The sequence below is a fragment of the Taeniopygia guttata genome, chromosome 5 (genome assembly GCF_048771995.1).
Source record: "Taeniopygia guttata chromosome 5, bTaeGut7.mat, whole genome shotgun sequence".
Lineage (NCBI taxonomy): Eukaryota > Metazoa > Chordata > Aves > Passeriformes > Estrildidae > Taeniopygia > Taeniopygia guttata.
Window position 1 is genome coordinate 16,421,587 of NC_133030.1, and position 25,096 is coordinate 16,446,682.

General features: G+C 40.8%; 1 protein-coding gene across 4 annotated transcripts in view; it reads right to left on the reverse strand.

Moving 5' to 3' along the window:
- The window catches only part of ABCC8 (ATP binding cassette subfamily C member 8), a 74,615-nt gene extending 63,320 nt beyond the window's left edge, over window positions 1-11,295 (reverse strand). For 2 of the 4 annotated variants that reach the window (XR_004368033.3, XM_072929689.1), the window contains exons 1-4: window positions 11,014-11,295; window positions 9,668-9,809; window positions 6,930-7,051; window positions 1,006-1,172 (exon numbers count right to left, since the gene is read on the reverse strand). Coding sequence is in view for 3 of the 4 variants with exons in the window: in XM_072929689.1 (XP_072785790.1) it covers window positions 1,006-1,172; window positions 6,930-7,051; window positions 9,668-9,809; window positions 11,014-11,209 (627 nt within the window). In the remaining variant the exon portion in view is untranslated. The remainder of the gene's footprint in view (window positions 1-1,005; window positions 1,173-6,929; window positions 7,052-9,667; window positions 9,810-11,013) is intronic. The other 2 variants (XM_030273846.4, XM_030273845.4) reach the window with 1 other exon arrangement.
- Between the last annotated feature and the right edge of the window lie 13,801 nt (window positions 11,296-25,096).

Here is a 25,096-nt window from a genome sequence, read left to right on the forward strand (position 1 = left end):
CTTCAAGATCACTCAGTACAACCACCAAACCAGAACCACCCTAATCACCCCTACACCATATCTCCAGACACCTCTAGAATTCTTCCAGATGTGGTGATTCCACCACCTCCCTGGGCAACTTACTCCCTTGTACCTGTATCAGTAAAAAAAAGTTTTTCTAATAACTAATCTGAACCTCCCTAGTACTAATTAAGTCCATCTCCTCTTGTCCTTTCACTTGAGAAAATTGACCTCTTCAATTATTTAAACAGGACAGTCCCAGCATTGTTTTGAGTTCCAGGCAGCACAACATGGGGCACAGGAGCTCAGAGACAGCCCTGAGGTTATCTCCGGGATTCATCTCCCACACCACACTGCTTCACATTTCTTAGCTCAGAACATGGAGCTACTGGTGCTGCAGCAAAAAAAAATCACATGGGAATATTTCTTTCCATCCTAAATTTAATTTCTGTGCACAGTTGGTGAGTGCCAGCTGAAGGGAACTTTGGAATTTATGTATCCAGCAGTCTCCAAAGTCTCAGTTTAGATTATAAGTGCAGACACTGCAGAGGGAAAAAAAATAGCTGGGAGAAACCCTAGTAGCCCAAATAAATCACTTATTGTGATTGTCTCCTGGAAAATGAGAGATGCTATTTGTGTGTCTAAGATATTCTCTGATAGAGCAGGCAATTCCTTTCTACCAGTCTTTTGCACCAGAAATACTTGGCTCTCATGATTGAAATAGAATAATTAAAAAATATACAGCAAACTCAAACAGATGAAATTAATCTCAAATTGTCAATTACAGAGTCTGCCATTTTTTGAAATTACAGGTTCATCTTGCCTAGTAAAACAGTATTAACCCCTGATTGTCAAACAGATTTCTATTTCTAACTGGATTTTCCTTTCTCCTTTAGTAATGTGTTTTACACCAAGTATCTAGAAAAGGGAATTTAAAAAAATACCAATAACGCCAAAAAACCCCAATAAAAACCACAGAAGGAGACTTCTAGCATAGTTACTTACCCTCACCCTGATGACATTGATTTCTACAGCTAATAGCATTCCATAAAGTACAACCAAGAGTCCTGTGAGGCAAAATCGAAGCTGAGAAAATCCAACCCCATTATCACAGAACTTCACAAATTTGATGGTTTTAGTTATGAAAGCTAAAGTCCAGTAGAACAGCAATGCTGTAGAGAAAAAAATAAAACAAAACAAATTAACCAGTTCTATAGTTGCAAAAATATACAATGGCATCATAAAATATAATTAAGGAAGAATTCAACAAAATGTATTGAACCAGAGAGGGGTCTTTCTCATGTCAAACAGAAGCCTAATTTAATTCCAAAAACATTAACTATTAAGATAATGTTAGTTCTAAACACTTTTTCTATTAGATTTAGTGATATTTTAAAAGTTTCACAAAGTGAAGTCTGCTGAAGGAGGTTTCATCTGCTGTAAACCCATGTCCACATGATCAGCTCAAGGGAGCCTGTTGCTCCAAAAGTGAAGGTGCCTGTGAATAATGTACTTCAGATTTGGTTAATGCTACAAGACTGCTCTGAATGTGACTTGAAGGAAAATTCCTTGCAAATCTCTGGGGTGTATCACGTCACGTTTGTGACGTGACACAAATGATTAAAATCCTTTATCCAAACTGCTGCTGCACTATCGTTCAACACAAATTCCATATATATAATTCACAATGCAGATAAAACAGTCACATCAAGGAAGGATATTCTGGCATTCATGGAATACAACTTTCACTTTTTAGGGTTCTATGAAACCTCTTGTCTCAAGGTGCTCATGCTACCATCAGCTACAGCTAAATAATCCATGGAATAAGCTCTGGTGACTTGGAAGCACTGTCCATACCATTCATCACAGTGTAAGTCAGCTCCTGTTCCCTATTCTTAAGGAAATGCCTCCCAGATTTATATTCTTTTAAATACATCTTTCATTGCTGCTGTATCTGCCATGGTGCAACAGATGGAATGAGCTCTAACTGCCAAGAAAAGCTTGGATGTGCTTTCCAAGTGTATCACTGAACACCAAAGAAAGCCTTCAACCAAGGCATTAGCAACTCTAAGTCTAGCTTAAATATGGATAATCATCAGGAAGTTGTATAAATTTCAAAGAATTGGTGGTGTTTCAGCTACGCTGAGGCACCACAAAACTCTCTGGAGATGTACTCTGGGGCTACCCTTTCCAAGCAAAGCTAAATTCAGTGCAGAGAATCCATGTGAGGTTTGGGACTGCCAGTCCTGCTTCTACAGAAATCAAGTTAAAACCTTTCCTTTCAACGAGGACAGTGAATGGAACAGTACAGGAGCACTGTGCATTAGGACATTTGCCAAGGGAGTCTCGCTTCCTCTAAAATTAAGAGGCCAGTTCATAAGAGCGAAACACTGACTGGCCAAGTATTTGCACACTGCAGGTTCACTGGCCGATGCAGTTGCAGGGAGGGTTTTAAAAATATACTTACCAAATTTCTCGTATAAAGACAGAAATTTTCTCTCTTTTCTTAGCTTTGTTATGTGAGGCTTCCTACCATCTTCCCAACTTCGATTGCTTCTCATCCTGTTTCAGACTGCTTCCTTTCTTTGAGGCACTATTCCTCCCTATTCGCAGTACTTCTCACTATAAAGTCTCACTTCATCCAAGAATTACATTCCACACTGTTCTACTCTTAACCACCTTTATCTGCTAAACCTGCTTTTGTTTCATTCTTCCAACAACAGGCGGAGAACACATCCCTCTTGGAATAAAAGGGACTTTGCACAGTGAAAATATCCACCAGTGAAGGACTTAAAAAAAAAAATAGCCAAGCCAACAGGGGTTTATGTATGTCTTGGAATTATAAATAAGAACTAGCAGAACCATTCTCCTATTTAGGGTTTAAATGAGGGTCTATATGACCTTTTATTTTTATTGTTATAGCATTAGTTTATCTTTTATCTAAAAAGTATTATGAAGTGCCAAACATAACATTCGCAGGTCACACTTCCTTAGAAGCACTTGAATTTACTTAGCTTTTTGCTTTTGAATACAAGTGTATCTAATCTGATCTGGAGAATACTCACAGACCACTCAAGGCTCCTTGGAAAATACAATTGTGGCTCTGTTCTTTACAGATGATGCTTTTATCATCTAGCTGGTGAGTACATTTTGGCTGAGAGTTTTTAGAAATTATCTCTGAGAACTTCCACTGGTCTGAACTGTGAAGTAATCAGACCACAGAGGCACACTTACATTTACTGGATTGCTTTAGACCTGTTCTACATGACTAAATGACCTTGCTTTTTCTTGGGCCACATAAGATACCCCAACCCATACCATCAGCATGTAGATTCTCACCTGGGCCATATCTCTGAAAAATAAGGCAATGCGCAACTCAAACTCTTCTATACATTTATTGAATTAAGCCCAATCAAAAAAGCCACACATTTAACTGGACAGGATTTATTAAATAACCTGTGCCTGTTTGGAGAGAAATTTTTTGTACTAAACAATATTTTTATGCAAGATGTTCCCTCTTAGAGAATAAACCAGTTCCAAGGGAAACAACTACAATGCAGAAGGACAAAAAATTTGAATCAGAAAAATAGATCCCTGTCTAGTAGTGGTAAGCTGTAGGTACACAGTTTGTGGTAACTGGGAGTGAGGCTGCAGCTGAGCCTCATTGCCAGTGGGTTACAGCTGTGCAGGACAGGTGAATAATAGTGAAGGTAGTGGGACATGGAGTGGCCAGAAGCACTGACCAATCACAAAAAGGTGGAGAGGGCACACAGGTGCAATGCATGAATGATGAGGGGTATAAAAGGTTGGGCTAAAAAACAAGAAAGACACTTGATGCCTTCTGAAGTGGTCTGGTGTTACTCTATACACATTGAAGCATTCTGAAATTGTATGGTGATACTGTGTATTGTGGCCCTCTCAACTGTGACATATGCTGTGGCATATACTGTGACAGTAAGGCAGTCATATAATTAATATTAGTTAAAAAAAAAGGAAGATTTTCTAAAAAAAAAAAAAAATTAATGTGTTCCCATGCTACCACCCATTTCAGATTAAAACCTTGAAGTCCTGTTGTTATTTGATAGTTTTCTTCTGCTATTGATTTTTGAGGTTTATTTATCTTTAAAACAAAGAAACTAACTTTAAAAAGTGTGGAATCAGATGCTACCATTCAGTTGTGTATTTTAAACATCAAAAAAGCAGAAGATTTTCCAATCTGGTATGAGCATTATTTAAAATGAGTCCTGCTTAACTGTACAAATGTATGCCACCATGTGGTGCAAAGAGCATCAAAATTAGCATTATTATGAGAGTGTCCTGCTAAACAGCACTACATGGGAACAGCTACATTTGTTGAAATATAATTACAGACCAAAATTATACAGAGAAAAAAAAACATTCAGATGAGATTAAGGTGTTCCAATAGTTGGGTCACTCAACCACATTCATGAACTCAATCATTAGCTTCAGTGAATAAATATTCTGAACCTTGTCAACTTTTTTTGATAAGAAATACTGAAGAATGACTACTTCAAAATAGCCAGGTCCCTGGGCTAAAGTTGACAGGCAGGGTCAGGATCAGTAGAGGAACTTTGAGTCCTCTTTTTGCATACCCGAAGAGACACACTAATCCCCACCTCTGTCATGGTATCTGCTTGTTTATGAAGAGCTACAAATTGATTTGGTTTCTTTAAGGTACAGAGTGAAAAGGATCTTTAAGCAAAGAACAGATCACTATTTCATAGGATTGTAAAATTTCACCCTGTTCAGAATTAATGTACAGACCTTTAAGGATCCACTGCACTGCATCAGTGAAAGTTCCCCTGCTGGGTTTAATAGTTTTTGGATAAGGCTCTGTTAATCTTTGTTTTAAAAATCTACCAACTCTTTGCAGCTGTGGGAATTCATCCTGCAGCTGAGGCAGATGATGGCCCGCAGTTTGCTGGAAATTCACTGATGCTCAGAAGCAGCAAGATGTCACATGAGCTCTTCTACTCTGCGTGTGTGCAACATTAGATCTCTTCTACATGAGCTCCGTTTCCCATACACCCAGCAAAAAGCTTGTCACCAACTTTAGCTTTCCCTCCTGGTTCTCATTTACCTCATAAAATGAGGCTCTAAAGCAAAGCTGCTTCATGGCCACACTGCACTCTAGTGGGTTGACTGCTGAGTAAAAGTATAATTTAACTACCCATACTGGGCTCATTTGCAGAAAGTGCTCATTGCCTCATCCCAGATGTCAATAGAGTAGCTGCAATTAAGATTGAAAGATAACTAACAATCCTCACAGTTTGTGCAGTTAAGAACAAAGGATAGAGACTTCCAGAAACACCTGTCTTAGGACAAATTAAAAAAAAAAAAAAAAAATCAAAGACCATCAGCTTGTGAAGATTTTGGACTAAAATTCAAATCAGATAAACTAAGTGGGAAAGACTGTGATGGTCTAATTTTCTTTTTTGCCTAAGAGGTATTAAGAGCAGATTTTCTGAGGGAGTCTATTCCTTGGAAATTCTTGCAAAATTAAAATTCATCCATAATACTTAAGTAAGTGTTGGTATTCATTTTAGTATTCAAGTATTGTCCAGAGTTTATCCAGCATCAGCACTCTAAACACTGAAAAACATTATCATAAAAAAGAAATCTCTACTGAGCAGGAATTATGCAAAAATGGGTAATCAACTACCAGCTGTAACTTTGCTACCCTTCTCAAAGACTTAACAGCAGGAATGCAACTGTGACACTAAATTATTTAACATTGCATTATACATCTGAAATAACAACAAAAAGCCCAAACAACAAAACAACCTAAAAAACAAAACCACAAAAATCACTGCTTGCTTTATAGGCAAATATAACAGGCTAGCAATGCTTCCTGAGGCATAATGCCTTCCTGTGAGAAAGCATTAAAAATACTCTGTTGACTTATTTAAAAAGCAACTAAATTACCTTACCTTTCTTACAGGATAAAAAAGATTCTACTTAAAAGAAAGGTGCAGGAAGAAGAGCAGTCCCAAACGAGAAGACATAAAGGTTGCTAAGCCTGGACAGAAATCTAAGTCTTTGAAGAGGAATTTTTTTTTTTTTTTCCCAAGGGTTACAGCCTATTTCTGCAGAACAGGACTCTCACTTACCCCAACATGTATTCAGTATTTAAAAGCTTTCCCAAATCTAATTACTGGCTTTCCCCCACCTGACAAAAACTAGAACAAAACTTTGATACACAGAGCTACAATGGCACAAGACAAACTTTAGCAGGATCAATTGATACAGAAATTCAGCTCAAACAGAATTGGATGAGCCAGAACCAAAGAAATAACAGTTAACAGGATGTGACTAAGCATGTAGACATCCCCAGACTGCAGTCTACTTAAACAGATGAGAACATAAGAATAACTGCATGACCACCAACAGCAGTGGATTTTCTATAGCTACAGTTTGTTCACAATCTTGCAAAATACAGAGTAGACTAGGTAGTTCCCATTCATAGCATTCTCCATTCAAAAGCAGTTTTCAAAGGGAGTTTTAGGAACATGAAGCAAGTGCAAGCAAGCAGAGTAATATATTCATGACAGAATGTCAGGGATGTCATTCCTTAGCTCCTTGTGTATTTCAACAGACCACGCACTCGAAGATTTCTTCACTCTTGCATCACATTTCCACACAACACTGACAAGGGGGTTTGGATTTAGAGTTAACAATTTCCCATGCGACTTTTCCCACAAAAACAGTTTTTCCTAGTTTGATCCATTGAATCCCTGAGAACATTACACAGACTATTATTAGAAGTTAAAAGCATTGAAAGGAATGAAATATTTGAGCATACATAGAGGGGTAGCTTTGGTCATAGAAGACTGTAGTGCCCTGCCACCAAGGAAGCAGACACACAGCACCACAGCCACACTTACAGGTGCATAGATTTTGAGACATACCTATTAACAGCTTGGGGAAATTGGATGTTTCAATATTGTGGTAATAGACAACTGATGTGATGGCTGCCAGGAATGCCATTCCAGCTGGCATGTACAGGTGCAAGTGGCGGGATTCAGAAACCCTTCAAAAAAAAAAAAAAAAAATCTGTTAAAGTCAAACCTCTCAGCTATGTCCCTAAAATGTTTCCCTTTTAATTAATGAACCGTACTTTGCTCTGATGTAAGCTTTTCTAGAATGAGTTATGGGCACAAACCCCTCCAAGTTTTAATTGAATTTTTGCTTCTAAATCACACAGTTGGATTTCAAATTCCTCCCTGTGCTGAAAATGAAAGGTATGTGCTCCTCTTTCCTACTGAAATCAATTGGAACATTGTTTAAATTAGGACAAGCAGCTCATCTCCAAAATGAGAAAAGTTAATTTAAGCTTAACTAGTTTGGGAGCTGTCCATCAAAATATGCAGATAAGACCAACTGACAGCACAGTTCAAGATTTTCTATAGAAGCATTTTTGTGGAAGTGTTTCATTTTTTTTCAGTTTAAAAGAAGGAACAGCACCACAGCACAGGATTTACTTACAGTGAGGTCTGTCTTCAGTGACTGCAAGCCAAAAAAAACCACATATAACAGAATCATACACTCTTATGTTTTGTCCTATAAAGCAAAACTGTGCTGATACTTTGCTTCAGGTAGCAGCAGAAGGGGTCCTGCCAAATACAGCCCTTTGGAAATACTAGAATTGTTGGGCAATGTTGTTGGCTTGTACAGCTTTCAATAGAAATGTGTTTTGCCTCCTCTCTCCTCCTACTGATTTTCTCTTCCTTCTCTCTTCCCTTTTCTTTCTTTCTCGAAAAGAATTTAATGCCCTATGCTATCAAAGGCTACAATTTCCTCTGTCTCCCAGCCAGCTTCACCAGAAGGAGGCACCAAGATGACCTCAGGACACAAACATTTAGAAATTCACACTGTGTTCTCTGAATGGATTTCTTATTGCTGCATCAAACACTACTTTTGTGGAGATTGGAGAGACAAGAAGATCTGTGCTGGGAGGGAGATCAAAGACCATCACAGGACATCGCATTTCTGAGAGCAGAACATTCCAAATGTCTAACAGAACCATAGGAGCTCAGGACAACCATTGCTGCTCTAGAAAGGAGAGCCTTCCCTCAACGAAGATTGTGGTGAACTCTGTAGAGCTGGCCGGAGCCATGCTGAATTCCTCTTGCTGCCAATAGCTGGATGTCAATATAGTAAAACGAGAAAGGATCCTCTAAAATTCCTAGTCATGTGAGGAGGTTTTGTACACCAGGGCTGAATTCTTAGCAAGGACAAAAAAAAAAAAAAAACAAGAACAGATTTCTTCAGACAGCCTAAGCTTCAGTAGGTAACACTGCAGCAGTGGGAGGCTTTTTAAAATCTATTTATTTCACAGTTGCTGGAATTCCCCTATATAACTGTACATCCAATAGGCTGCTTCTACTGCTGAGATGCCAAAGCCTTTAGCACCCAGTTGCTGCCAAAAGGACTCACCAGCATGATCCATTTTGGTTCTTAGAAAGCTGATGAGTCTCAAAACTCTCTTCTATTCACTGGAGCCCTCGGCAGCCTGCTGAGTGCTCGGGAAGCAGGACTGTGGGTTGGCACTCCCCCAGCAGAGCTCCAAGCTTTGATTCTCATCAGGTGACACCTATTACTTAACAGCAGTGTTCTGAGTCAACTTAAATAGCAAATAAATATAATGAGAGGCATTGCTAGCGAGAAAAATAAAGGAGAAAACTCAAAGCAGGAGATTTTGCTCTGAGCATCCCACACCCTGATAACTCTGAATAAGCAAGAGAAAAATTACTTTTAAAAAAACTGGCACCGAGAAACATCCTATTTATATATGTTTAAGAGAAGTTAAAATAATAATGATGATATCATTTTCTACACCAGAAGACTGCAGTGCATTTCACACTGGTTGGTGGACACTTGTTATATAGATAGCTAATCAGGGAGGTTTTTTTCTAGTTAATTTGGAGCTTCCATTTCATAATCCTTGGGTTCAAATTCATAATCGTTATGAAAAATCATGCCTCTCTTCATAGGAAGAGATAATATTCATTGTTATATAATTAGCTTTTTTCATAATAAATCACTCTCCTATATCACTTGTTTCACTTGGAATAATTTTTCCAGAGATTTCTGTTTAGTGACATCCTAAGATGAATAACAGATGATGGTTCATGCTCACATAGTATGAGCTGCTCTGCTGCAGGTAGCATAGGAGATATAGTACACAATCATCAGAAGAAATTCTGTGGTGTGACTTAAGGCCCAGCAGATCAATTCCTCTTATTTAGATGAAAAGAACTAAGTTTGGGGGTGAATGGTGTGGCCTACTGTGCACATGGGAGTTCCTCCTAAGTAACAACTGTGGGATTGGGTCCATGGACACAAAACATGTCATGAAAATGTCACCATCTGCTTGAATCATTAGGATTTATCTATGATTGCTCTTTGGAAAGATAGTGTCATTAAGGTGAACTAAAAATTATTAAGGTCAGTTGTGCATGTGTACATCACTTGGCAAGGTCTGTGGAATTTCTGATACAAGGTTGGTAGGTTAATCGCTAAGAAAACAGATTATGTGTTCATAACCACAAGGAATATGGTTTAGATGAGAACTTAGGCAGGGGGCAAATACCTACCCTGAAACCTTTAAACTGCTCAGTGCTAACAGGAGAAGGCAAACACTTACCCATCAGATACTATGCCCTCTGCAATTTCACACACCAGCACAAACAAAAGGATAAATGTCAGTATCCAGCGTAAATTGTGGCCAGGAAAATGAAGCCATGTGCTATGATGTATATGTACTTTGGAACTCTGACTCCCCCATCCTAAAAGAGAATTATAGAGAGCTTTCTTAACAAGAGTGGCACACAAAGATCCTGTTTACAAAACACCCAAACCACATATGTAACAACTATGCATACCAACATTGACACAGCTGTGTTGTTAAACACACATACATCTGAATATTATCAGAACTGTGCTCTCACCATCTCACTTCGTATGGAATAAAATCAATAACTCAGGACACAGCCTAAAATTCTTATACTTCTAGCAACTTACCATCAAGTAATTACATGCACTAAACATTTTTCAAATCTATTCACAGTGTAAATGAACAATAAAGTAAAGTTTTGGCAAATATACACAAGCAGTATAATAAATGCACTACTTCTTTTCCCTTCAATTCTTTTAAAAAGTTAAAAAAATTTTAAAAAAAGGTGTGAATCTTTATGTCGCTAAAAATTAGCAATACTGAGAGATTCCAGATAAATGCAGAGAACTCTAAGCAGCTGACCCCGTTTTCACAGTCGTGATGGCTGCTATTTCCCCACCGGACTTTTTCCCATCCCCAGGAGCGAGTGTTACTCCAACCCGAGCCGTGGCTCTCCGCGGGTCGGTCCAGGCTTCGGACGAGGGTATCCGGAGCAGTGACAGCCCCGTGTGCCGAACCACCGGGCCACCTACCGGCCCGCCGGGCTGCGACCTCAAATCGCATCCACCTCCGGTACCGCAGAAGCCACCGCCGCGGGGCAGGACCTGTAATGAGGGGAGCTGCCAGGCAGCTGTGACCCCGCAGGAATCGCTGGGAGCGATATTTCATAACGCAACACTTTATTGACAGGATTCCTGGGCTTCAATTGCACAGTTATTTCTGCTCCTTGCCCTGCACCGGCAGGACAAACCCTGCGGTCTCTTCAGCATCACCCGTTCGTGCCCTGTCTGTACAAGGGGTTTGACCTGCGGGGAGCCCCGGGAGAGGCGGCCGCCGGAGCATCCCGCAGCTCGCACCGCATCCCAAGAGCGGCGCAGCCTCCCCGTGCGGCACGGGGGCAGGGCCAGGCCGGGGGACACGGCAAGGGGAGGCCGGGCAGGCGGGGGGAAACGCGGCACACGCGCGGGGGAGGGAAACCCACGGCGAGACAAAGCCGGGCGGGGGGACGCGGCAAAGCAACACCGCGGGTAGAGAGGCAGAAGGAAAAGGGGGTCAAATAGGAGGCACAGGCGGACAGGGGATAGGCGGCCACCCACCGATGAAGAGGATGGGGAAGGTGATGAAGAGCAAGAAGACGTGCGGCACCACGTTGAGCGCATCCACGAAGCAGCCGTTGTTGAGCACGCCGTGGTCCACGTTGTAGGCGGTGGAGTTGCCCTCGTCGCCGCAGAACGCCAGGGCCATGGCGGGACCCTGCGCGCAGCCGGGTGCCGCCTCCGCCTCCGCGCACATCAGGCGGGGCCGGCGCGGCCGCGGCTCTGCCCGCACCTGCCGGCAGCGGCGGCGGCCCGGCCGCGGCCCCGGCCCCGCGCTCCGCCCGCCCCGGCGCTGCCCCGCCCCGCCCCGCCCCCGACAGCCCCGAGCGGGGCGCTGGGGGGGCGCTCGGCGGGGATGGAGGCGGGAGCGGGACGTCCCTTCCCTTCCCTTCCCTTCCCTTCCCCCTTCCCTTCCCTTCCCTTCCCTTCCCTTCCCTTCCCTTCCCTTCCCTTCCCTTCCCTTCCCTTCCCTTCCCTTCCCTTCCCTTCCCTTCCCTTCCCTTCCCTTCCCTTCCCTTCCCTTCCCTTCCCTTCCCTTCCCTTCCCTTCCCTTCCCTTCCCTTCCCTTCCCTTCCCTTCCCTTCCCTTCCCTTCCCTTCCCTTCCCTTCCCTTCCCTTCCCTTCCCTTCCCTTCCCTTCCCTTCCCTTCCCTTCCCTTCCCTTCCCTTCCCTTCCCTTCCCTTCCCTTCCCTTCCCTTCCCTTCCCTTCCCTTCCCTTCCCTTCCCTTCCCTTCCCTTCCCTTCCCTTCCCTTCCCTTCCCTTCCCTTCCCTTCCCTTCCCTTCCCTTCCCTTCCCTTCCCTTCCGCACCGTGACAGCGCTCGGTACCCCAGAGCACCAGCCCCATGTTCCCGGGCTCTCGGGACTCGGTGCTGAGCGTTTCATGCATCGCTAATATGACAGAACATTAAATAGCCAACAGTAAATTAGTGATGACAGAGGAATTACAGATCATGGGAAGTGTGTTCTTTCAACCTTGTCAGCTTTTGCTATTTCTCGGCTATGATAAAGATATTATTAGATTAAGTCATGTATTCAGCCATACCCTCCTCCCAAAGGAGACTTCAACATTATATCCTGAACAGCTGTTGTGTTTGTGCCTTACCTTTTTTTACCCCTAAAATGAGTTAAAACCTGTTTTCCCCCTCCACCAAGACTGCTCCAGTCTCTGAGAATCAGATAATTAATTTGAGTGGGCTCCAAATCACTCCCTAAGCATTTTTATGTACACCAAAATAATCTGCAAATCAACATTTCCAATTCCTTTTTTTCTTGAGTAGAAGTTAGGCTCAGCTGAGCCAATGCCAAACAAAAACTCTGATCAAATACCTCTTTGCTGGGGGGGTAGCACTGGAAAGTAAAATGTGATGTGCATCAGAAATCTGCATTTGGCACACACTTCCTAGCACAGGCTGAATCCATGTCCAAGATTCAAATATCTCTGGTGTGTAGCCATGAAATACTCAACAAAAAGAGTCCATATATCCAGGCTTCACTCTTTAAAATGCAAAAGCTACAAGTTGGCTAAATGCCTCTAAGGGAAATGAACCCATAAATGAAAAATGTCCTTCTTCCTTCAACATAACATGCAATTTCTTGGATAGACAGCTTCACTAATAGACCTGAAAATTAATTTTGCCATGCTGCTGTTATTGATCTTGCTGTTGGACAGGAGGAAAGAAAAGGCAATTCTCTGCATAGAACTTTATTTCCTATATATGGTCTTTTGGAGCTACAGCAGTGTGGTTAAGAATAAAAATTTAAAGACAAACTCCAAGCCAAATCCTGTGTATATGTATTCTCAAATGTGAAAGTTACACCCACGCTGGAAAGACTATAATTATTTTAAGTTTTGGATAGAATCCAGTATTCATTTGAGCTTCTGGTCAAGCTCAGCTCTGTTTCCCTAATAGTTATTTAATAAACAGTATGAGCAGTTTATATGCAGATAATTTAAAAGTAATTTATATTTTAGCATTTCCTGAGTCCCCAAGTGACACAAGATATCTGTGGACAAAGAGCAACAATGAACTCTTGGCAGTTTACAATCTGGAGTCTGAAACCATGGTCAAGATTTGAGGAAGAAATAACTGTGGCCAGAGAATTTAACACAGAAATTAAAGTTTGCCAACATCTCTGAAGAAATCCAAGAACTGAGCTCACGTGCCCTACCTCTGCATGTTTTCTGAACCTCTAGACCATCTTCCTTTACTACAAGGTGCCAATCACAACATTTAAAAAAATGTGTATCTCAAACAACTAAACATCAGGAAACTCTATGGTTTTCAAATTGAAATTTATCTTTCCAATGATTTTCAGACACAGCCTGAATTACATAGTTAATGTGGTGGCTTAAGATTAATGTTCTCAGTTCATGTCCTACAACAGATCTGCACCCATAACAGAGCTAAAGTTGACTCAGAAATGTGTTGGCACCCTGAACAGAAAGATGGTAGATTAAATGGGGAATTAATGACTTAATTAAATACAGAAAAAAAAAAAAAAAAACCAACCCAAACTGACAGAAATCAAAACAGTTGATAAACAGAAACTGGTATGGTGAGCATTCATAGAAATAAACAGGAACACACACAGACACCCAAACTCTTTAAATAACTCACACTTCCAATAACAATGTTCCAGTTTTGTACCTACTGTTACAATGAAATCAAGTCAGTAATCTGAACAAATACTGGTCTTTCTTACTAAAGCATTAAATACCAATTTCTTTTTCACCCACAAATAGTGAAACAGTTATTTTGTGCCCTCACAAAATAATGCTAAGACATAGTTTGATCCTTTTCTTAGGAAAGGCTTAGATGTGATTGAAGTGTCAAAGGGCTGAACTGCATTACCCAGACTATCTCTTCTGATCCTGTGGGCTTTGGAGCAGGAGGAAAACTGTAATTTCATGAAGCTTTGTGAAAGGAAAAGTCCTTTTCAAAGTACAGAAAAGGCAAAGAATATATGAAACCAATGAGTAGACAGCCATGTTTATCTGCATGTTTCAAATGCAACCTGGTTTTCCACTGAAGTCCCTTTATATCTTATTTCTCTTACTCCTATTTCCATTTAACAAGAAGTCAGTTTACTACTTTATTATTTCAGTGTATCTATTAGAAATGAGACATCAAGTTAGATGCTGGCAGCCACTAGCACATTCAGTAGGTGACTGGAAATATTTTGAAAGTATTTTGATTATGTAAAATTGATTTCCAGAGAGACAAGGGCAATATTTTTAACTCAAGGAAAAACCACCTTTTATGTTTGCCTTGGAATTCATCTTCGTCTACAGGATGCAGACAGGTTTTGGTTTTTTAGTAAAGCACTGACACTTCAGAATTCAGTTGTTTCTAACAGAAACATTCTAACATTTATGTAGGAACTTTCATTTTTTTCTTTCCTACCTTTGTCATTTGTATTGCTCCTCTTATTCAGCTGCTTCACACAGACCTCTCTTTTTCATCAAAGAAGAGCTCTCTTCCTAAAAATCATGGTTTGGTTCTATAGATGTGCAGCTTTGTGCTTTTGTTTGGATCTAGAAACACAGATAGAAAAACCCCCAAAGTTTTGTAAGTTCTGAAGAGCCACAGCCCATGTTCAAAGTTGTGATAGTTAGGTATATAAAAGTAGGCATCACACAGGAAAATTTAACTTTCCTGTGTGTTTTAAAGTCATTAATGAGACCAATTATAAATAGGAAATCTTATGAAAAAATGCTAACAAAGCAAATTCTCATTGTGATTTAGAATTAGCTAAACAACATGAACTAAACTATGACTTCTGGTTCCTATTTAATTCTGCTCTTGGAAGAAGAGAGGAAAAGCAATATACATGTGTGGGAGGAAGCCACCAATCGGTTTCTGAAGCACATTGGGAAAGGCTGAGGAAAAAAATGGGAGAAAATCACCTCCAGAGAAAAGTGCTATTTTAGTCTTGTGGAACAAAGAACTCCATTCTGTCATTTCACAGAAGACATAATTTAACAAAAACAAACAAACAAACAAACCTAACAAAAAAAAACCCAAAACAAAACAAAAAAACCCTTAACAAAACCAAAAATCTTTGAAAAATATTCTAAGGTGCTGCTACCAAAATTCATACAATAAGCATAATTATAGAATCCTAGAATGTTAGGGATGGAAGGGACCTTAAAGATCATTCCGTTCCAACTCCCTTGCTATGAGCAGGGACACCTTTCACCAGACCAGGCTGTCCAAAGGTGCATCCATACCTTGAACTCTGCCAGAGATGGGGCGTCCACAGACTCTCTGGGAAACCTGTGCCAGTGCCTCACCACCCTCATAGTGAAGAATTTCTTCTTGATAGCTAAATTAAACCTTCCCTCTTTCAGTTTAATAATAGTGCAGAGATTCACAGAAATAGCTGTTTTTCTCTAAATAAACCTTATTAATTTTTAATTATTGTCCCTCATTAAAAATGAAGAAAGAACTTATGAGTAAGCAGATCTATCTTTGAGTGGAACAAAATACAAACTCTTTGTTGGGAAGTCATCTTCAGGCAAACACTCAGACAAGTGTTTTAGATTGGAACATCTTATCTTTAAGTGTGTTCAGACATCCTGTGGCTTCAGCCACCTCAATGACCTCTATCATTAAGTGATTTTATGAAGTACATCCTCCAATATCCAATATAACATTCAGCCAATTAATCTTGCCTTAAGCTACCTCCTCAGTTTAACAGTAGCTTCCTGGTGCAATAGAGCCAGAGAACTGCTGACTTGGCACCTGAAACCTGGCAAAAAAAAAATCTCACTTTTCTGTTCATTCACTCTCCTTTGCACTGTTAAACAAACACTGATGCATTTGGGGCTATCTCACACAACCCAGGGTGAATCACCTGAAGGGCTGCAGGCTATTTCCCTTACCAGCCTGACCTAAGAATATTCCTGGTGTTCCCCTGCCCTCCTGAATCACCAGGATTCTCCACAATGGCAACAACAATGCTAAACTTATTCTTCTATTCACTCCCAAATATCCTTGTGCACAGATGAACATTTAGAATCCCTGCATGATCTCACTGATCACCTCAGACCTTATTTTTCTCTCCAGTATCCAAATGGTTAATGTGTTGAGTACTCCCTGTGTAGTACAAGTGTTGTATTTTCCTCAGGGGAACAAGCTGAGTGCTGTGAACCAACCCATGCCAATAAACAACTCGCACAATGCGTGCTGGCTCCAGTGTGGTATTCTTCAGCAAATATTATTTTAGTTTCTGGTTCAGTTCAGTGCTGTTATGATGCTTGCATTGCATATGGGATTTTGTATATAAAAAGATCATTCTGCCTGTTTACACTCCACAAAATACACACACTAACAAATAACCATAACAAATATCAAGCATTAATTTCCAAAAGATAACAGGGCTAAAAGCCTTTCTTGGACGCCTTTCAAAAACCACAAATTAGACTGAAAACTTAGATTTGAATTGTTTTTTTGAAGATTATTAGAAACAAACCAAAGATTTCATCTTTCCTTCTCAAAATAGAAACAGTTTTCTGCTCAGGCATACAGAGTTTTAATTGATTTGTTTATTGACCACCAGGGATTGTTCCAGGCTACGTTCAGTTTCTCCAGTGGTTAAAATTGACGCATCAATTAGAGAGAAACAAAGCTATAAGTTCAGACTTGGTTTCAGAATGTGTTTATCTTGTGCTACTATTTGACAAAATTATGCAGAAAATTAACAAAAAAAAGTAGTTTAATGAAGTTTTGCACTTCAGAATTTTCTTCTATTTATTTTTTAATAGGTTCCAATGTGTCATTTATTCTAGCTCTTAAAATAATGCCAAAAATCATATTACGGATTAATAAAAAAAACTAAAATGTGAGTATGCACAAAAGGTTTGCTCCTGTAGAGCAAATACTGCTAATTCCCTGTTGCAATTTATCACATACCTAATTAATTTTAAAAGGCCTATTTCAGGAGACATTTCTCTAGAGTTCAGCCCACATGCAGACTACATTTGGGACTTTCAGAGGCTCAAGGGAGTTAAAACAATCAATACCTCTAAAAAATATACAGAAAATTAATTCAATAGTTTAGTAATTGAGATTACAGCCAGTAATATTTTTTCTATATTTTTCCTATTTTCATGATGATTCTAACCTGAAGCTCTCTTGGAGTAGCATAGTGTTGGTTTTTGTAGAACAAAGTGCTGAACCTGGATTTTCAGGTGTGAGGCTCTGCAGGAAATTAAATTGTCTATGACACTTTTACCTGGCAGCAGTAATCCCTGAATATCCTCACTTAGGGCAGATGTCTACAGCCTCAGCCCTCAAACCAGCCAGACATTCTCTGCTCTGGGTAACTACTGTTTATACTGTTGGTATTCAGGAGGAATAGAGTAGCCTTTGTAGAAAGGCAAAAAGTAAGAGATAGTTGTACAACTCCCTCCAGAATTGAAATTTGGCATTATTTTTCACTCTCTATGGCAAGAGAAAACGATTTTAAAAATATAGTCTATATATTTGTATAAGTTAAAAATTTGTAACAACAATAAGTAAGACTGAGTACCAAACATTCAAAGACCCCCTTAAGCTGGGCAAAATAACACAGAGTCAAGGGGGCCAAAACTATTTGCAAGTTTGGATCACTTTTAATAAGTGTTTTTAGCCAAAGAAAAGAGGGAAAATTCTAAACTCCTTCTCTAAAAGAGCAAAAGCAAATAAAAGAAAATAACACCATGGCAGTCATGTTAGCACATAGGAAACAGGCTTTGCTGAGAGAGGCCAGGCTTCCAGCCTCTGGATAGCATGTAGGTTGTCCTCAGGATTCAGGGTCACGGAGTGTCTCAGCTGTTCATGCAAATGCCACAGGTCCTTCACACTGTGACTCACATGGACTGATCGTGCCCTGGTATTTTGAACATACTCCACTCTTACAACTTGCATTCCTTAAGTGGCTGAAGTAATGGGTGAGTAGGAGTAGTGGCTATTCAGATCAGTTTTAATGTGTGCATTAACAAGTTGCCTTTTATAAGAGCAAATAATAGAAACAAGAGATTTGCGCCATCATATGGCACAAACCAGACAACCAGGGGATCAAACAGGGGTTCATGAAAGGTGGGTCCTGCCTGACCAACCTGATCTCCTTTTATGACAAAATGACCTGCTTAGTAGATAAGGGAAAGGCTGTCAATGTTTCCTATCTGGACTTTAGGAAAGATTTTTGACACCATTTCCTACAGTATTTTCCTGGATAAACTGCTTCCCACAGAAAGGGCAGGTGTACACTTCACTGGGTAAAACACTCTCTGGATGGCTGAGCACAGAGGCTGGGGGTGAGTGGATTCCATCCAGCCAGCAGCCGGTGCCAGCGGGGCTCCCCAGGGCCCGGTGTTGGGCCCAGCCCTGTTCAAAAACTTTATCAATTTTCTGGATGAGGGGATCAACAGCACCCTCAGACAGGTTGCAGACAGACCAGGTTGGATGGGAGTGTTGATCTGTGGAGGCTTGTGGGCCAGCTAGGGGACTTCCTGGGGTTATGCACTGGAAGAATGTCCCCTAGATTTAACCTCTGCCATGGACTCCTGTGCCATGCTGTCAATCAACCCCAGTACCACTCCCTTTTTTGGCTGTTCAGTCGCCTGTTAACCACATATGGTCAAGGTTCTAGCAGTTTTTTGTTCTTTGCACTCTCTTTGTACCCCTCTCTGCTTACCCTTGTGTTTCCCTGTCGGTCACTGTAATCCTTTTCTCACTCACACCTTCAGGTGATTGGTTGTTGCTGTTGGCTCTGCCCCTTTGTACCAGTAGATAATCCTGGACCCTCTACCTCTCCCTGTCTTGTCCCTGGACACTTTCAATGTGTAGGTGAGATAAACTACCACTGGAAACCTATACAAAGACCCTTCCTGCCTCTGTCCTCTTAGATAACCAGCTGCTGCCTGTGAGTGGTATTTGCTGCGTGTTTGGTGGAGTGCTCTTGTCTCCTGGACATGCTTCAGGAAGGTTGCAGCAACCTACCAGAACAGGGACCTGTTCTGCAGTGTTCCTGAAAAACGTCTCCAAGAGACCATGGCCCTTGCATTTTCAAGGCACGTTTGGTGCTCCAGATTCCCAAAGAAAATTCCCAATTTTCTGTATACTTTTCAGAGGGGGCAACTGGCAATCCTGTAAGTTGCTGTGGAAGCAGAGGACCAGTCACTTTGGCCGAGTCTCTATGAGATTTTTTACTTTGACCCACTGATGCTGTGAGTGTTGTTTTGGTTTGAGTCACTTTTCTTTTTCTCCTTTTAATCTTGCAGGGGGCAGAGTATGTGAGATGGGTTCCAATCTTTCCGTCTCAAAGCAGGAGGCTTATACCCAAGGTAAAAATACCCTGACAGATAAGAATGTTAAATTATTGAAGGCAAGTTTAAGGTCTTTTGTGCATTGTGTCTTCAAGTATTTTAACAAAGTGACACAGGACTCTTTCACTTAGTTTTTGGGATATGGGGCGGGAGGGGGGGGGTGCGAAATTGTTTATCTTAAAATCAGAGGGGAATTTTAAAGTTGGGAAGTTTTACCCTATTTTTAATTCAATTTATGATACAATTGTGGGCTTGGGGGAAAGTTCAGGAGTTATTAATAGTTCTACACCCCAGTTACAACCTGTTGTTGCATCCCTCTCTTCATTGTACCCACACCCTCGTCCCCTCAGGAGAGGGCAGGAGCTGGAACCAGCCAAGAGGCGCCGGAGTGCCACCAGCCTTCTGCTATCTCCTGCCCTCCTCTGTCCCATTCTCAAAATGGGCCCATACAACCCATCCTGGGCTCTAACCTAAACCTTCTTCCTGTGCCCACTTACCTTTTCTCTTCATCTACTGGAATGTATCAAAATGGTGCCAACCCTTTGAAGGGACCTGCCCTTTTGACTGAATTTCCACTGAATCTGGCTACCCAAATAGGCACCGACGCCGTGAGGGGATCTGCCATTTTGAGCCTTTCTTTGCCGACTTTTCCTGCCTTTTCACATCAAAATAGCGCACACGATCCTCCTCCTGTCCCCACTCCCTCTCCTCCAGCAGGCTCCTCCCTTTCCTGTGTCCAGGTTTGGGCCCCTCACTGCAAGAAAGACATTGAGGGGCTGGAGCAAGTCCAGAGAAGGGAAATGGAAACTGGTGGAGGGTCTGGGGCACAAGTCCTGTGAGGAGTGGCTGAGAGAGCTGGGGGTGTTCGGCCTGGAGAAAAGGAGGCTCAGGAGAGACCTCATCACTCTGCAATTGCCTGAAAGGAGGCTGCAGCCGGGTGGGGGTTGATATTCTCCCAGTAACAAGTAATAGGATGAGAGAAAATGGCCAAAAGTTGTGTCAGGGAAAGTTTAGATGGGATATTAGGAAACATGTCTTCACTGACAGGGTTTTCAGGCCCTGGAACAGGATGTCCAGAGAAGTGGTTGAGTCTGCATTCCTGGAGTTATTTAAAAGCCATTTAGATGTGGCACTTAAGGACATGGTTTAGTGGTGGACATGGCAGTGCTGGGTTAAGGGTTGGACTTGATGACCTGAGAGATCTTTTCCAAACTAGCAATTCTGCTTTTATTCCTAAACAGAATTATTCTCTCTCTGGAAACAAGAATATTTAGAGGTCGAACAATGTTTAAGACATATCAGGAAGCTGATGTTGAGTGGCACTTACATGCACTATTATGATACAAGTGGTAGCGAAAAATTCTAGGTACCCACATCAGTGCAGGATATAAAGCAGCTGCAGATCTCTCTATAAGAACTGCTCTGGAGAAAGTATGAGCTATTGGTAGGAATATGATGCGCCTATTATGAAAAATCACATAATTAAAGAAAAAAAATATACACTGTTGTGGTAATGAAAAAAGAAGTCAGAAAAGTTCCTTGTCTTCCTGATAATGGTTAAAAAGAGAATAATTCCTGTTTCTATCAACATGTATTAATTTTCCCTGACTGGCAATACCACAAGGCTGAAGATAATGTTTTATTTTGGAAATATTTTCCTAAAAGAGAAGCGATATTCTTTTGTTGTAGATTTTCTGAAAATATATTTCCTCAGACCTGAATGTTTTCATAACAGCATGTGTTGCACTTTCTGAGTCTGTAGTATTACATATGAAAACAATGCTGACCAGTGAGTGCAGCAGTCAGTTTGTAGTGTGAAAAAACTGTAAACACAACTGTGATTGATAGAGCTGAAATCCCACCGAGGATATAATGAGAATTGACTGGTAGCACGAATGAACACTGTCAAGTTCTATAGTTTTTCGAATAAACAGCCTATGAGACCAGTTTGTAAAACATAGTAGATAGAAATGTCTACAGTAGAGAGTTTGCAGAGTATCTTTGAGTAGAGACTCATCCTAAAAAAGTCTCAGGTACTTCTCAGCCTAAGTCATGTGTCCCAGAAGGTACCTGGGCAGCCATGTGCTGGCACAAACACCCTTGGCTTCCCAACTTACACTACAAGGGCATGTGTCAGAACCATCTACATAGGGCATAATTCCCACACTCTGATCTTCCCTCCCACACGGAATTATTCCCAATTCTCTCTTTCTCTCATGGCTGTAGGTAGCCTTTCTCAGCATGCTTTCCCCAGGCTATATTTGTCTCCTGTGATAAGGCAGCAATACGAGCCAGTGGAAATGTTCTGCACGTCTGCATTTTGGCAGCCCAAATGTGAAGGGCAATGTCAAGTGCTGAGGCTCAGCCATGGAGGTTTCTCACGTGCAGCTCTCAGCTGTCTGTTTTTCATCTGCAGCATAACAGCAATGCAGTGGAGACAAGAACAACCACATGCAGCTGGAGAGCACTGACAAGGGATAATTCTCTCATGTGTGCCAGGGACAAATCCTCAGGGCATGCTCGCAGTAATTGGGAAGAAAAAGTAAGATTGCTTGTTACATATTCCCAGTCCTGGAACTGACCATGGCTTCCTTAACAAACTGAACTTAAGTTCTGAATTGACTCTTCTTTTCACCACATGATAAAAAAAAGCACTTGCCATTTCCCCATTTGCTTGTGGTATGGGCAATAAAGGCTCGAGATATTGTGATATGGAAAGGATCATCCTACAATCCTACAAGTAGATAAAAGCTCCTCTCTCTTCCACAATTGGGAACACAGCTGACTATAGTGATCATTGCCCTGTGCTTAAGAGACCACATCTTTATTAAAGAAAGAATAGTTAAGATTTCATACTTGGGTGTTATCTACTTCATAGGAAAATGGTGATGTCCCTTGAATAAAAGTCACTTGCATTGTCCTAGTGCAAAGATGGGTAAGTATTTTGTTCCTATGTGTCATTTATAAATCCAGCCACTTTTCTCCATCTATTTACCATGGTATTGTAAACATCTGTTTAAACATGTACACATGAGTTTAAAGACATAATTAGAAAAGGCAATACCAGGTAACTTCATCCTTGAGAAGTTATACTATTCTTGATGTACTTCAATTGCGTAATAGAGAAAATCCATCTCTGCATCTGTTTGTCTGGCTAGAGGCAAAGAAATGTGAATATTGTCACAGCTGACAACAAACACAGGTATCCTGCAGTAGTACAATATGGGACAAATCATTACAACTTAATGGCAACTTAATACACTCAATTAACTTTCCCTGTGAATGATCCAACCACAAAATATGCCCATCACCTCTGTTTCAATCAGCCCTATGAGTGTTAACAGAAATTTGTTGCAATTCTCCAAGAAGAAAAACAACATTATAAATTATGTTGCACTCACCTGTAAATTCTGAAATGGCTGATGATAAATGTATACATTAGTTGGAGAAAAGACTTGTGTGTTCTCTCAGTCTGAATTCTTGCTATGCATGTCACTACTCTGCATTTAGATGGAGCTGCCTGATTTCCGCAGAGGAAGACTATGCAATTTCTTCTGTCCTAGCAGTTTAATAACATTCAGAGATCTGCTTAACTACAATTCTTAATAATCAAAATTGGAACATGCATTTCTCTTTCTTTCCCTCTGTCCTTCCTTGAGGTTGGAATTACTGCTAATTAAAATCTGTTAATGGCTGTCTCCACTCTGAAAATTTCACATTTTATACTGGGGGGGGGGGGAGAAAGAATAACAAAAATACTGATATTTGCAAGCTTATCATCTATTTAGTTTCAAAAGATAACCCTGGAAAAGTTATTCCACCCTGTCAGGGAAATACCTAGTACAAGATTTTTGTCAAAGCTTAATTTTCTCTTGAGTGTTTCTAAAAATGTTTTAGATGTAGTGTTCTTTGCTCTCTGTTAAGTGGCATTAATCCTCAAGAGCTTCAGGCTGTTGCCAACATGAACATCAGGTCTCAGTGCTAAAGCACCCAGAGCTGCTTAGGGGAAAGGCAGAGGAAATAGAACAAAATTTCAGAAAAAATAGTTTGAAACTCTCTTGGTTTTACACGCATTTGGCTTTGCATAAGGAATAACCATTAGCAACTTTCCCTGTCACTTCCTTACTGTTTAGAAAAGTCCTTGTCCTCAAAAAGGCTGTCTGATATCTATCTTGCTCAGTTTATGTTGGGAGAATCTCAGTCTCCTTCTCCCAAACTTTAACACCATATAAACAAACTCTGTTATAGCCATTGAAGACTAATGAGTTTTACTGATGTTTGGAAGAGAAATGGTGAGAAAAGAGATGAGGACAAAACAAGAAAATGGGCAGTGGGAGCTGGTGGGAGGAATAACCTTTGAAGATTATTTGAAAAAATGAGGAGAAACTAAAATTCAGTATGAATACTATAACTTGAGCATTAACAAGTTTCCATATTAAGCATGTCCAGGCCTAAGGCATCAATTGCCTTCAGATTTTGACTTCAGGCCTCTATCCAGCAAAATCCAGCCTGAGCAGGATTATTGAACTCAACCTATGTCAATGGGATTGGCTCATATGCTTAAATTTAAGCATGTACTTAAGTGCTTTGCTTGTTTCAGTCTCTGATGGCATTCTAAGTGGCAAACATCTATCAAGTTCAGGTGTGCAAGGGATACCCATTGCTAATCATGCAGCAGGTTTTGTGAATCATGAAGCAGCTCTCTGCAGGACATCAGACTCCATGTTTTTCCATGTAGACAAACATTCTGAGTTCAACAACAGCCATTCAGACTTACATAATCAGGAGCTGCCAGTCTGCAGTTTACTTATTCAAAATTAATTCCTTAAAACTTCCTTCCAGTGGCTTTTACACTAATCATTGATATTATGGATGTATCCATCATCAAAGTTAGGAGAACTGTAAGCTGTGATCCTCTGAAGCTTCATATTTCACAAACTTCCCTTCTAGAGAACAGAAATTTTATTGATTTCTTTCTCTATGTCTGTCTCCACTCCTCTTTCATCCTAGATGATTTCAGTGGAGATCAAAAGTAACCCAAGTTACCTTGTTGTAAATATAAGTAGACCGTGAGCCTCATTAAAGTGTTGTGCTATTATCTGTGTCCTTCAATAACCCATCAACTAGTGGGGTCTAGTGATAGAGGAAGAAGTATTCCAGCAGAGGCAAACCTTTAGATGCCTTCCCTAGGAGAAAGGAAAGCAAGCAGTCAGTGTCCTTAAAAAAGTTTGCATGACCTGTGAATGGCCCACCTGGAGTCACTTCAGATCTCAAGCCTGCAGAAAAACAATTTTAAAATCTGTTCCAGAAATTTCTATCAGTCAGAAAAGTAGAAACCTCATTATATCAAGGACAACAGCAAAAGATAAAACTGGCAGACAGCACAAGAACACTGAAGTTCAAACTCATTATGAGGATCAATCACTTGATTACAAGAGAGCCATCTGATTTATAATTCTAGGGGTCATGTACTTACATTTAAGACACTGGCTTTTCTACACTAGACCTAGTCCTTAGATGGTGTAAAGGTATGTGTTCATATCCACAGAGATCCCAGGGGGATATTTCTATGGTGAAAGATGGCTAAGAATTCCACAGCAGCTACCCAAAATCTGAGCACACTTTATCAGGGTCAACATACAGCTGAAACAAACAGGAGGACATTTACCAACTATTGCATATCAAGCTGCTTACAACCAGATAGGCATCCTTTGACACAAAGCCATGATTTTTCACATTTTTTTTATGGTGAAAGGGATTATAACAAATT